Here is a 13,455-nt window from a genome sequence, read left to right as displayed (position 1 = left end):
TCCAAGTACTCCCTGGAATCTTTGCCCCAGACTCACACTCAGAATTTTCTTTGCAGATGTCCCAATTGCCCAGATACCCTGAGTTTTAGTCATATCAACATCACAAAAATTCTTAGTGGGAAGGGAGGAGGGAATTTGAGGCACACTCAGCAGTCAGAGGGAACTCTTGCCCAAGTTTAGTCTGCCTCAGGCCCCACTTCTTTCCAGATTCTGTGAAAGGCAGCACCTCACCCTCAGCTCTAGTCTCCTCTCATCAGACAGGACTTTCTCCTGCACATTGTAAGTTAGAGAATTTTAAAGGTATTTTCTAAATTGAAAAATATATGTTATACACTGTCAAGTTGAAAAGTGGGTTATAAAATCACATGGGCAATGTTACCCATTTTGGTTAAAAATTATGTCGATGTAATTGTGTGTATGTGTGAATGTGCAAGCCTAGGATTTTATACAACAAAACAGTAACAGAAGTTATCTTTAAGTAATGAGATTATGGGTAATTTTTACTTCCTTTTTGTTCTTTTCTGTCATTTGTACAATGAATATGTTTCAATTTGTGTTCAGAAAAAAAGAGCATTCGTATTAGTTTGCTATTGCTGTGTAACAAATCACCACAAACAATAGTTCAAAGCAAGATCCATTTATTAACTAACAGTTGGTTAGAAGTTCAGCAGGTTGATCTGTCTTCTCTGCTTGGGGTCTCATTGGGCTGAAATCAGGGTGCCAGGCAGGCTTGGCTGTTACCTGGAGGCTCTGGGGAAGAATCTGCTTCCAAGACCATTTAGGTTGTTGGCAACATTTGGTTCCCTGTGGTTATAGGACTGTGGTCCCTGTCTTGCTGGCTCTCAGCCAGGGTTGCTCCTAAATGCCACTTTTAGGGCCTTGCTAAATGGTCCCTGCCATTTCAGCCACAGACAACTCCCACATGTCAAGTCACCCTCTGCTTCAAATCTCTCTATCTTTCTGTTCCACTACCAGCAGAAAAAAAAACCTCTGCTTTTAAAGGGCTCATAATATTCGATTAAGCCCAGCTAGGTCATCTCCCTTTTGATCAACTCAAAATCAACTGATAAGTAACCTTAATTAAATCTGCAAAATCCCTTTTGCCTCATAAGGTAACATGAGTGATATTCGCAGGCTGTCTAATACGGGGCAGGAATCTAAGAGCCACCTCAGAATTCTACCTGCGACAGTGTGTGTGTGTGTGTGTGTGTGTGTGTGTCTGTGTGAGAATTTTTTTTAACTCTCCCTGAAAGTAAAGAATGGAATTCTTAGTAGCATCTTCTGCCTCCTGCTGGAGAGCAGAGATCACACAAGAGGATGGACCAGAGTGGAGGACCTGGGCTGTGTTGCCTTGGCTGGTAAATACATATCCGCTCTCCGCAATTCTGGGCAATAACCGACAGGAGAGTGGGGCTTATAGGTCCAATGACAGTTCCATCGTGGACAGAGGCTTCTCACTCTCCGATTCTCTTGCCTGTAGTATGACATCGCTGGACACTCTGGAGACGGCTACAACATTGATCTGGTTCCAATGAACAAAATCCCCAAGGACAATAAGCAAAGACTAGAAATTCTGAAGGTAAATACATCGTTGCCGCTATGCTGTGAAAGCTCCCACCAGATTAGGCAAAGTATCTTCTGTCACTGCAAAAATTCTCTGAAGAAGCAGCAGATTCAGGGAAGACTCTCTGTCTCACAAATATTCAAACTAAGAAAATACTCATGCCTAAAATCCTTTTCTCCACCACAACAAATTTAAACTTCATTCCCTACATACTTTTCAGGTACTCAGTACTGTGTCAGGATTCTCCAACCAGGGTCACTTCCTGTCTCCTATGGAATTCTTCCCAGCCCCTAAATATTTCAGTAGAAGGAGAAAAATGACCTCTTATAATATACTCTGTAACCCTAATTTTATGTATTTCTTAGTATTTAATGATAAATTTAGTTTTACATACTTAGATCTACAATAGAAACACACACCATGATTTTAATGTAAATTCCCTCTATTGCTATTGATGTAAGTACATTGTTTCATATTATAACTTTGTTTATTAGAAACTCTACCCATTCCTTATTTTTCTCCTGTGTTCATCCTCCAGTGTGATACCAAGTTTTATATTTTCTTACACTTTTCTTTATTTTTTTTTATTTTATTAAATTTTATTGGGGTGACATTGGTCAACATGAACATATAGGTTTCATGTGTGGATTTCTAAGTTACAAAATCTGTATAGAGCACCATGTGCCCACCCCCCAAAGTCAAGTCTTCTGTCACCTCATATTAAGACCCCCTTCTCCCCCAATCCACCTTTTTCTCACTTTAAATGGCTAAATTTTAAAAACTAAATGCCGACTGGGATTGTTTTGGAGCATTTCCTATTTCTAACAAAAATCTGAACCACATACAAATATTACTGGGCGCTGTTGTCACTCCACAGTGCCAGTTAAAGAGAACTCACTCGAGACTTCTTATTCTCGTGTAATAATTGCTATTTATGAATATTTATGATCAGTAGAAAAATCAGGTTTGCTAAAAAGAGGTTTCTCATCCATGGCTTTTGTGCAACATCTCCTATCCCCAGACGATGCATGCCCATGCTCAGTTCTGCATGAGTGGGGACCACACTTTAGAGGGGACAAAGCATGCCATCCAGGAAATTGTCAGAGAAGAAGCTGATGAGTACTTCGTCATCGTCTTGAGTGATGCGAACCTGTCCCGATATGGGATACATCCTGCCAAGTTTGCCGAAATCCTGACAAGCAACCCTCAAGTTAATGCTTTTGCCATCTTTATTGGATCTTTAGGTGATCAAGCAGCCAGGTAAGTGTTGCCTCTGGATGGAGACATACTTGGGGCAGGCACAGAGATAGTTGGGTCCCTAAGGCAGGGCATTTCCTGGGCTTAGCACCTTGAGGGGCAGTGGGACTGGAGGAAAACAGACACCAGAGTCACCCCTGAAGGAGCTGATGGTCTCGTTGAGAGGATATGACGTTCAAGCTTCTGTTTGGATGAGCAACAGTAATTTTAAATTAATTATTTTTCAGCTTATATTTAAACTTACCAACAATGACATAAATAGCAAATTGATTTGTCTAGTAAATTTAATAGTCTCTTACACATTTTGTACTGTACATCTAAGTCCCAAGTTCAGTTCTAATCAGTTCATGTTCAAAACTTACTCAAAGTAGCAAACACCTACTATTTTCATAGCATGAGAGAGAGATTGTGTATGTCTATACAATGTATATAGACATATGCAAACATATGTAAGTAGCATATAATTTGTGTGTGTATATAACATACATTTACATAGACATACATACATACACACACACAGAGATGCATGTGCCTCCCTTGCTGGGGAGAGGAGGCAGGGGAAACACTTGGAGACAATGTAAGGCAGTGTTTAGAGGAAGATGCTGTACTGAATATACTGAGTGTTCAGTAGAGGAACTGATGGTCAGACAATAAGCACCATTGTGGATGCTCTGAAGGCAGAGATCTGGAAACACTTTCAATGACTTAAACACACTAACATTTCTCCTTTTGAATTACAAACAGAAAGAGCTCATGTTTTTTTATCTGCTTAAAATACTTTAAAAAGCAGAAAACACAAGTGAAAGTATACCTCCTCCTCCACCAAAAAATAATTCCTGCCTAAAACTCAAAAGGCCATGTGCCTCTGCTATCCCACCTTTTACCTGCCGTACTACAGTTTAGAGTCCTATATGGACTAGGAAATGTTTTAGTGTCCAAGTGCTGGCATTTTTTCTCTTTATATTCCCTTTTCCACGCTGCAGGATTGCACAGTTCCATTGAGAACAGACTTAATATCACGTAACTACAGTCACTTTATTACTTTGCATTTTTCTCAGTTTTGGATGTTAGCCTTTTCTAGAACTCCCATGTCCTTGAACCCAAACCATGTCTTTTCTACTCAGATTTTCTTCACGACCAACCCAGTGTTAAGCAGACAGCAAACTCAGCAAATGCTGCTTGAGCTGAAATAGCTATTTTGTCTTTCTAGTGAACAGATCCTGTTTGAATACTTAAGAAAGTACAATAATACCCTTGTGGTTTCCTAGGGAAATGGTCCAACATCTACTGGCAAAAGATATGTTGCAGAATTAGCTGGTCTACTGGGCATGCCAAATGTATGATACTATACAGGATGGCTGACTTTTATTAAATGTCATTTGAAAACCAAAATCTGCTGGCACAGTGAAAGGAGGCTTTCTTTCGGATGGAATTGTGTCTTACACTTTTATTGCCTTTGAAATGGCCCTTTGTTCCAAATGATAAATTGGCATTTAAAAAAATTATCATAAGCCTGTATAACCTCAGTGCCATCAAAGCAGCAATTGCATAAGTCAGGTTGCATTTCACATGTGTGTGAGGGGCAAAAAGAGAGGTGGTGGGTGGGGAGAATACCACTCGAGGTTTAACTGGGCAGCATTTTTCGAGGCCTGTTTTCTAGTAGGAAAAGCACTTAGAAATACAGTGAGGCCAACACAGTCACTGGGCCCAGGTGAGCTAATCTCACTTTGGTTCCAGGGCTCTGTCAAGGGAATATTCACTGATTTTCTCACTGAGAAGAACTTTCCTTCAGTTCACTCCTTTTTATTTTTAATTTACAGCATTTTTTTAAATTGACAGCATCACAGATGTCCCAGGCCTCCCATATGCTCTCCCTGCTGTTCTCCCGAAGCTTTCATTGCCTGGTGACAGTGGGTTCAGTTGCAGGCAGGGAGGGGCAAGGTATTAAGAAGTAAAGACATCCATTCCTGAGAAACCAGTTGGATGCTGTGCTCTGTGGAGGCAGGAGGTGGAAGGGGCACCCCAATTTGCAATGGTAATTTCCTCTCCCTTTCCATCCTGGCAGGCTTCAGAGAACTTTGCCCGCTGGCCGGTCTTTCATTGCCATGGATACCAAGGACATCCCTCAGATTTTACAGCAGATCTTCACCTCCACCATGTTGTCCAGTATTTAAGAAGTGCCCTTTGACACCCTAAGGCCTGGGATTTGCAATACGATGGGAATAAAGAGTAGTCTGAAGAAAAGCAGGCACAGTAAAGAGAACCCATGCAATGACTGGATAATTCTGACATCCCTGGCTCTTCCTACACATGCCCAGTAACCAGAATTCAGAAATGTATCCAGAGGGAGGCTTGTGCATGGAAATCTACAACCATTGACAGGTTTACAAATAATTAGAGGAAGCAAGTTGAGCTGCATTTTATAAAAGGTGAGGGTGAAAGGAAGGTGGTTTGACAACCATGGTGCTTAGTCCATTTCCAAAAACCTGAGGGATGGAGAATACCTAGCTTTGCCTTAACACATCATCATGTCACCTAAGATAACAAAAGTGACCTCATCGCGAAGCCCCGATGCCACATTCTGACACTGAGCAACAAGTCTGTACAAACCCACCCAACTGGTTCCTGCCCAAAAATTATTTTTTTTAAATATATTTTATGGATTTTTTTTACAGAGAGGAAGGGAGAGGGATAGAGAGTTAGAAACATCGATGAAAGAGAAGCATCAATCAGCTGCCTCCTGCACACCCCCAACTAGGGATGTGCCCGCAACCAAGGTACATGCCCTTGACCGAAATCGAACCTGGGACCCTTCAGTCTGCAGGCCGACACTCCATCCAGTGAGCCAAACCAGCTAGGGCCCAAAAATTATTTTTATTTTCTCCCCACTTTGTGTTGCCCAACAATGATGTGATAGTATTAAACCCACTGAAAAGTTCTTCTAACAGCAGCATTTTATAAAAGGTTGGATTTTCTCAGTAATTCCATTTTCTTGGCCAAAACCAAAAGGAATCAAAAGATCCTTGGATTGCTTCCTTTCCCACGTGACTTTTTAAAGATTCTTGAAGTAATAAAGAGCAAATGCCCTATTCTCTGGGGGGCCGGGAGTGGAAGGATAAGGATGTCTGGCATCGAGTTCCTTTTCTTCTTGTTCTTCTACTGCTTCTCAGAAGTTTCACACTACTCCCGCTTGGTTTCCAAAATGCAGTGCTCAAAATAACAAATGCTTATGTTTTTACTTAAAGTAAAAGCACGGCAGTATGTTTGAACTCAATGATAACTGGAAATTTCTTTAGCTGTTAAAAAAATACCCTGTTCAAGCGTCATTCTTTTTCTTTCAAAGTATACCTTACTCCCACCCTGTCTTGGGCTGACCTTTATTTATCAATAGGCTCAATGTCAGTTAGTTTAAAAGCAAATGCTTCAGCAGAACTCAGTATCTCCAACCATATAATAAAAAGTTCCTCTTCGCCACTGATGGTAGAGTCAGAAACACTGGGGCACCAGTGTGTGTGCCTTCTTTCAAGTGGGAAAAACTAGCCTTGCTAATAATGTTACCTAATTCACTCACATATAGTAGTGACATTGTACAGATTCATTTCATTGTCATTAATTAGAGGAGATGTGAAAAGATAACACCCATTTGTTCCACCACCCCATCTCCCTATCAGCTGTCAAAGAAATAAAAGCAATCGGATTTCCAATACACTATTGCCAATGAGTTTGCAAGGCATGTCTTGTTTTCCTAACCAGAGCCTGCCCTGTGTGTTGAATCATCCAATGATGCAAACAGTTGCAATGAAGTAAGTACCTTTAAAAATGTGGTTACAGCCCAGCCAGTGTTGCTTAATGGTTGAGCATCAGCCCATGCACCAAGAGGTCACTGCCTGAATTCCCCGTCAGGGCACATGCCAGGGCTGTGACCTCAATCTCCAGCAGGGGGCGTGCAGGAGGCAGCCAGTAGATGTTGATGTTTCTTTCTCTCCTCCCTTCCTCTCACTAAAATATCAATTAAAAAAAAAAACCACATAAAAATGTAACCACATTAACAACAATAAGAGTAAGAACAACAGCAGCTAGCATTTACTTTCTGGGCACCAGGTATGTTAAGTGATTGCATATGTGATTTCAGTGAGTCCTCACAGCAATGCATGCAAAGTAAGTACTTTTTACCTCATTTTACAGATAAGAAACCTGAGGCTCAGGAACTGGAGTCACTTCCCCAAGATTCACAGTAGTAGACTATTGACTATTCGTTGCACTAATAAAATCCTCAAAGAAGGAAAGAGGCTTAGAGAAGTTCAAGGACATAGACCATGCTCACTGTCAGGCGGGGCCGAGCCAGAGGGTGCTGGTCGCTCTCATTCTTCTTTATTCTCGCAAACCTAGACGTCAACTCTTGCGCCTTTTCTTCTTTCTCCCAGTGCACTCCTCCTTCTGGCCAAGTGACCACATTTCACAGAGCTCCCTCCTCTCCTTGGTACTCAGAAACTGCCTGCACATATCCAGGCACTGGGCGGGGGGGGGACTGAGGACATGGGACACTGCTGGCAGCACTTCCAGCCACTCCTTCCTGGGCACCGCGGCAAAGGGAGGATGTTCCCACCCAAGGGTCAGCCTAGCCCCCAGGGGCACCCCTCTGTCAAAGGGTCACAGCCCCTGAAAGGCTTTAGAAATCCAACCAAGAGCACCCGATAGAACAGCCTTGTAACAAATCTTCCACATGTGCAAGAGTAAGCACAGCTTTTTTTTTAACATGGAAAGAATGTTGGCAAGTAATTTAATTTACCTTTCCCCACTGGCCAGACATCCTTTGCAATTATTATTTTAAAACAAACAAACAAACAAAAAACAACAGCAAAAACACAATAATTCCACGCTTTTCTGATTTCTAAAAGGGAAGGATGATGGGAGAGGGGAGTGGAGAATGAGAATACCTAAGAAGTGTGTGCCTTTATTATTAAATGCACTTAATTATGGGCCACTCCAGGCTGTTCCCAGGCCCTTCTTAGGGCCAGGACTTTACAATAAATGCATTGTGTGCCTCAGGGGGTTCCACTGAAAGGCGGCTAGCCCAGCCCTCTCTGTAGTGAGCCCCTGTAATGCTGAGAAGGTTCATTGTTACCCGTGAGCAGCCAGGAGGAATGAATGCGATGAATAGCGCAGTACATGGTGTGTGCTGCCCGGAACCCTTTGTGTACCCGGCAAAATGACCTCGTTGCACGGGGCAGCCCAGGCACCGCCACAGAAGTGCATCAGAGCGGGAGTACTTGAGCCCGTCACAGGTTTGGAATGAATCATTTAATTCTTTACACTTATACCCTTTCCTGTGAACTGTCAGAGGAGAAGAAATCCATCAATGCCAGCAAGAGACTCTCTAACCAACTTCTGGGGCTTGGGAAGCCATTTGGAAGTGGGGCTCTGTAGCCAGCATTGTCCGTGTTCCTGAAAGGCCGGCCCCAGAGGCTGCAGCCACTCCACCCGCCCCTGTGCCTGTCAGATCAGCTGGAATTCACTTTCTCAGAGCGCAGAGCACAGGGTACGGACTAGGCGCAGTGATGGCGAACCTTTTGAGCTCGGCGTGTCAGCATTTTGAAAAACCCTAACTTAACTCTGGTGCCGTGTCACATATAGAAATTTTTTGATATTTGCAACCATAGTAAAACAAAGACTTATAGTTTTGATATTTATTTTATATATTTAAATGCCATTTAACAAAGAAAAATCAACCAAAAAAATGAGTTCGCCTGTCACCTCTGACACGTGTGTCATAGGTTCGCCATCACTGGACTAGGGCAACAAGAGCAATAGTCACTTATTCATTGTGTTCCCTTCTAATTTGTTTCTAACAATCGCATTATAAGAGATATTCCACAAATTCTAAGCTGATTTCTCCTGACTGGACAAATTTTCCTGGAATTGCATCTCAGGAATAGTTAAATGTCTGCTTGTGCTTAGTATATTGTCCATAGCTTTTTCATCTTATTAAGAGATAAAATGCCCACTTTTTAACAGTTGCTCCAACCCATAACTTACTGTTTATAAAATACTTCAATGAAGCGTCTCACTTACTACCAGTTCCTGGCAGGGCTGCAGCAGAAAGCTCTTGCCTGCTGCCTCCCTTCCCCTTTCCTCTAAGACTGGCTGTGACCACATCCTGCAGGCGCTGGAATGGAGAGGCTCCTGGTGTGCCACCTGCAGAGGGAGGTTACACATCTGCATGGAATTGGTCAGAGAAAGGAAGTTCTGGATGCTGCTCAGCCATTAACTACCTGTGCAAACTTGGGCTAATCATTGTGGGTCTCCACTGCTTCATCTCTGCATTTTAAATTTGGACAAAATGATCTGTAACCGAAGTTCCATCTTCCTATGTCTCGCACAGTGAAGTGACTTTGTCCCTCGATGTCTTACAAGAACCACATCACGTCAGTGTATTTTGCCTCCTGAACCCCACACACATTAGCCCTCTCGCACAGAGGACTTTGGCACCTGTATCAGTTGCCCTAAGAAAAGATGTTCTTGACGGAACGCGCACTCTAAAAGTTATGCAATTGTCATTAGAATTGGAAAAGGGCTTTCCCTCATCAGCTGGACAGATATTTCTACAGAAATTTCTGACCATTGTCTCTTACTTTGCACTTTGCTGCCTTAAAATAAAACTCCCTCTCTGCTGATCTGCACAGTGGGATCCAAAAGGATGCGGAATTGGAAAAGTACTGTGTGCCGAGAGCTGGCCTTTGTGCCGAGGCTGAACAATGTGCAATTGTGTGTGTGGTTTTTTTAATTGTTAAATCCTGTAAACAGGATTTGCCGGGCTAACCTCTCAAGCTGAGACTGATAGGACACTTCTTGAGACTGAGTGCTGTCTGGAGCTCCCACCTCCCACCAGAGCCGGTGTCTGTTCTTACAGCCACACATGTTGGCTTTGGAATGCCAGGGTTACATAATTTTAAATGAGCGGTGCTGTGGCATTCGGCCCCTCAGAGCAAAGTATCGCACTCCTTCAAGGTGGTTGGGATCCAGAGGCGTCAAGAACGACATGTTCTGCTGAAAGGAATCTCATCAAGAGACATAACTCCAAGGAGCCGCCGTGGGGTCCCCCCTCGGCAGGCACAGAGCCTCCCTGGGTCTCCCCTCTTCCCACAGGCTTCCGTGAAAGGGTTTGGGAGCCGCCAGCTCTTTCTCTAAAGGAACAATCAGTGTTTGGCAATAAACTGTGACCCCAAAGATAGTATGTGACCCCCCAGAGGAGTTTCCGAATATAAGGATTTACTCAAGTTATGGCAACTCTGAAATGTTAGTAGTGGTAGCTAGAGCTTGACCTGGTATAGAAGGGAGCGATGTCTGTCTGTCCATAGCTTTTTCATCTTATTAAGAGATAAAATGTGTCACAAGCAAGCATGTCACTAATGTAGCCGGCATGTGGCAGGGAGCTAATGAGCTTGTCCAGAGGCCTCTGTTTAATTGGTCTCATGACGCCATACGTGAAGCCTTATTAACTGAAACAAAGAAAAAAGGTATATTTAATCAGACCAGACACTAAAGTTGGAATTTCAAATGCAGTGTATGCATATTAATAAATCCTGATGCTGCTGTAATGAGACTGGCCACCTCTTCGTTCCAGTGCTAACTGGGCATCTTCCTGGGCCTCCAGGAGTAGAGTGAGCCTCAGCACAGCTCATTGGTCCATTTCCTTTTACAGACGCTTTTCTGGTCCATATGAATCCAGCCCTGAATACGCTGGCCCAGAAAGGAGTGCTTGCAGGCCCAGTGGAAACCAAACGGCAATGCTGGGGCAGCAGCCTGTTGGCCGGCCTTGGCCATGCCTCCTGGGAGTTGTTCCCACAGAGCCTGGGCTGGTGAGAAATCTGAGGGTCTGTGCAGCAAGCCAGGACCCCCAGATTCCAGGGTGCTATGCACAGAAAATAAAAAGGGCAGGTGATGGCCCTGCTGGCATGGCTCAGTGGTTGAGCATCAACCTAAGAACTAGGAGGTCACGGTGTAATTCCTGATCAGAGCACATGCCCAGGTTGGGGGCTTGATCCCCAGTGTGGAACCTGCAGAAGGCAGCTGTTCAATGATTCTCTTTCATCATTGATGTTTCTCTCTCTCTCTCTCCCTCTCCCTTCCTTTCTGAAACTAATAAAAACATCTTTAGGGGAAAGAAAGGACAGGTAACCAAGGGTATCTAGGAAGGCCATCCAGAAAGGCCAGAGCCTAGTTAATGGGCACGTGGGCTGGGAAATACCACTATTTATTTTGTGGTTGATAAAGAAGGGTGTCTTTGTTATAAAGGTCCCCAAATGCTTTTGAACGACTATTTTCCAGGCTAATGGAATATGCATGTTCATACATTGCAGGCTTAAGTACAAAGACCTGATATTTAATATGAGGGCCCGAACTAAATCTCTTTCATTCTATGACCTTCGTGGAAACTGGGAGAAACAGGAATGCTCCATGCAGAGGGGGAAGATTGCAGCAGCTCCACAAAATGCCTGAAAGCAGACATTCAGTCACTTGGCTGGAACACAGCTCCGCACAGCTGGCCTGGCTCCTCGCCCCTAACATCTGAAGTCTGTCTTTGGAGTGGTGTGTCTCAGCGAGAGGGGCTTCTCTTTTAAAATACAAATGGCCCTGAGAGGCTATCCATCATGTGCATCTTGATTTGAATTCCTTCATTCACGGGCTTTCCTACGAGCCCCAGCTGAGATGAAGGCCTCAGACGGAGACTGTGATGGGGTGAGGAGGTAGAACCTGGGGAGGGGAGGGAGGGATGCATTTGCAGCCTGGAGCATCACCCAGGCAGAGGGACACAGTGTGAGGGCACAGCCCTGGGCACGAAGGGGGTGACATGCTTGCCTTGGGCGATGGATTTGTTCTCTCCTCCCAGGAGCATTCACTGAGGGCTTGTCAGGGGTGGCTGGGAGTAGCTTAGTTTTCTTCCGTCTTGCTCCTGTAGAGACAATAGATTTCCACCTGTATTGTGCCCTCCCTTTTCCAGAAGCTCTGCTTGACATCTGGTCATGCCAGGAGGTGCTTCCCCGGAGGTGATCAAAGGCCCTTACCCCAGGGCAGGCCTCTCCTTGGACACCTCCCACAGCCCCTGGCCAAGTCTCTGGGGAGTGAACAGTCAGATATTTTTATTCCTAGTTTTGTTTGCCAAGGAAGGACTCCAGCCCTGTACTGTGGGCCTTTTGAAAGAGAATTTATACCCCTGAGAGGCCACAACCTTATTGGAAGCCACTGCCCTCGCCAGCAGCAGCAGGGCTGGCCTGCGCCCCATGGGACACACGGCCGGTCAGGGCAGCCCTGTGGGAAGAGCTTTGGGATGCCCGAGCCCCGTCCTGTAGGGACTGAAATGGGACGGTGTGAGCCTCTCGGCCCAGCGCGCTGCTCTGTGGAGTGGGTGTGAGTGCACTTCAGCGGAGCCACCTCCACAGGGAAGTTTTCCGAAGTGTGTGTATTTCAGCCTCAGGAAAGGGCTGTTGTGTAACAATTTCCAAAAACCCTTAAGTAGTATTACCTTAGCACCAACAATAAACCCAGGGCCTGTGAAAAATACAGGTGCTTCTTAAAGAAAATAGCTCCTCTTTTTTCTTTAATCCTGTTCTCTTTTTTCCTCTTCTAAGAAGAACCAGGTTTTTATTGAGAAATAATTGACATATAAGACTATATTAGTTTCAGATGTGCAGCATAATGATTGATTACTTGTGTACAGTGCACAGTGGTCACTACAGTCAGTCTGGTTACCGTCCACACCACAAGCACAAGGAGAGCCAGGCTTGTGTTTCTTGACCCTGGCTCTGCCCCCGCCTCCCTTGCTGTCATGGCACCACCCCCGAAGAGCTTGTAAGTAAAGACCATGACATCAGTTTCCCTCTTAAAACCACGTCAGCTCCTCCCAGGACGATCGAATTTTCCTGTCATTTAGACATCCTTGCATCAGACTGTCCCACCCGGCTCTGCGAAGAGGCCACGCGGCCGGAACCCTGAGAGCATTCCATGTCAAACAAGCCCAGGGCTGAGCACAAAAGGCAGCAGGAGTTGGCATCTGTGCTGGGAAACTCGCCCTCCTTTCTGTAGTCCGCTCCACCCCTGCCATCCACGTACTGGAGGGCCCCAAACGCAACTGTGCCTGGTGCAGGCTGGCCCGGGGCTGAGGCAAGTGCCCTGGTCTTCCTTAGAGCTTTCCAAGCTCTAAGATGAGAATAACAGCCCTAGTCTCAGAGTTCATGGGAAGAGCAAAATGAAATCACGAAAGCCCCTCATCAATGGAAAGTGAAGGAAGTGGTCCTTCAGGAAGGCAGGGTCTGTTTGAACAGTGTTGTTTGGGGGACAAGACATCCTTTGACCCAACACCTCAGGTGGATGCAGAGCCAGGGCCGCCTCCCCTCGTGAATGACGTGGGGACCAAATCAAAGACAGTAAAAGGCAGAGGGGCAGGGGGTACGGGGCAGACGATGGGAGGCCGCTTGGCTCCAGAAGTTCGTGTCCCTCCAGGACGGGTCAGAACCCGCACCCTCTGCCTTGCTTGCAGGCAAGGTGTAATCATCAATTTGTTTGTTGCTCGGGTCCTGCCATCACCCGCCTGGGTGAGGGAGGTGTGTGACCCTTCCTCGGAGGGGCTCTGAGTA

General features: G+C 45.0%; 1 protein-coding gene across 1 annotated transcript in view; it reads left to right on the top strand.

Moving 5' to 3' along the window:
- The window catches only part of VWA8 (von Willebrand factor A domain containing 8), a 392,708-nt gene extending 386,181 nt beyond the window's left edge, over positions 1-6,527 (top strand). The window contains exons 43-45 of the mRNA XM_081082746.1: positions 1,481-1,579; positions 2,586-2,824; positions 4,887-6,527. Of these exons, the coding sequence (XP_080938872.1) occupies positions 1,481-1,579; positions 2,586-2,824; positions 4,887-4,995 (447 nt within the window). The 3' untranslated portion in view covers positions 4,996-6,527. The remainder of the gene's footprint in view (positions 1-1,480; positions 1,580-2,585; positions 2,825-4,886) is intronic.
- The last annotated feature ends 6,928 nt before the right edge of the window (positions 6,528-13,455 follow it).

This window comes from Myotis nattereri (assembly GCF_964212035.1).
Source record: "Myotis nattereri genome assembly, chromosome: 2".
Lineage (NCBI taxonomy): Eukaryota > Metazoa > Chordata > Mammalia > Chiroptera > Vespertilionidae > Myotis > Myotis nattereri.
This window is presented reverse-complemented; position numbering and strand designations above follow the sequence as displayed.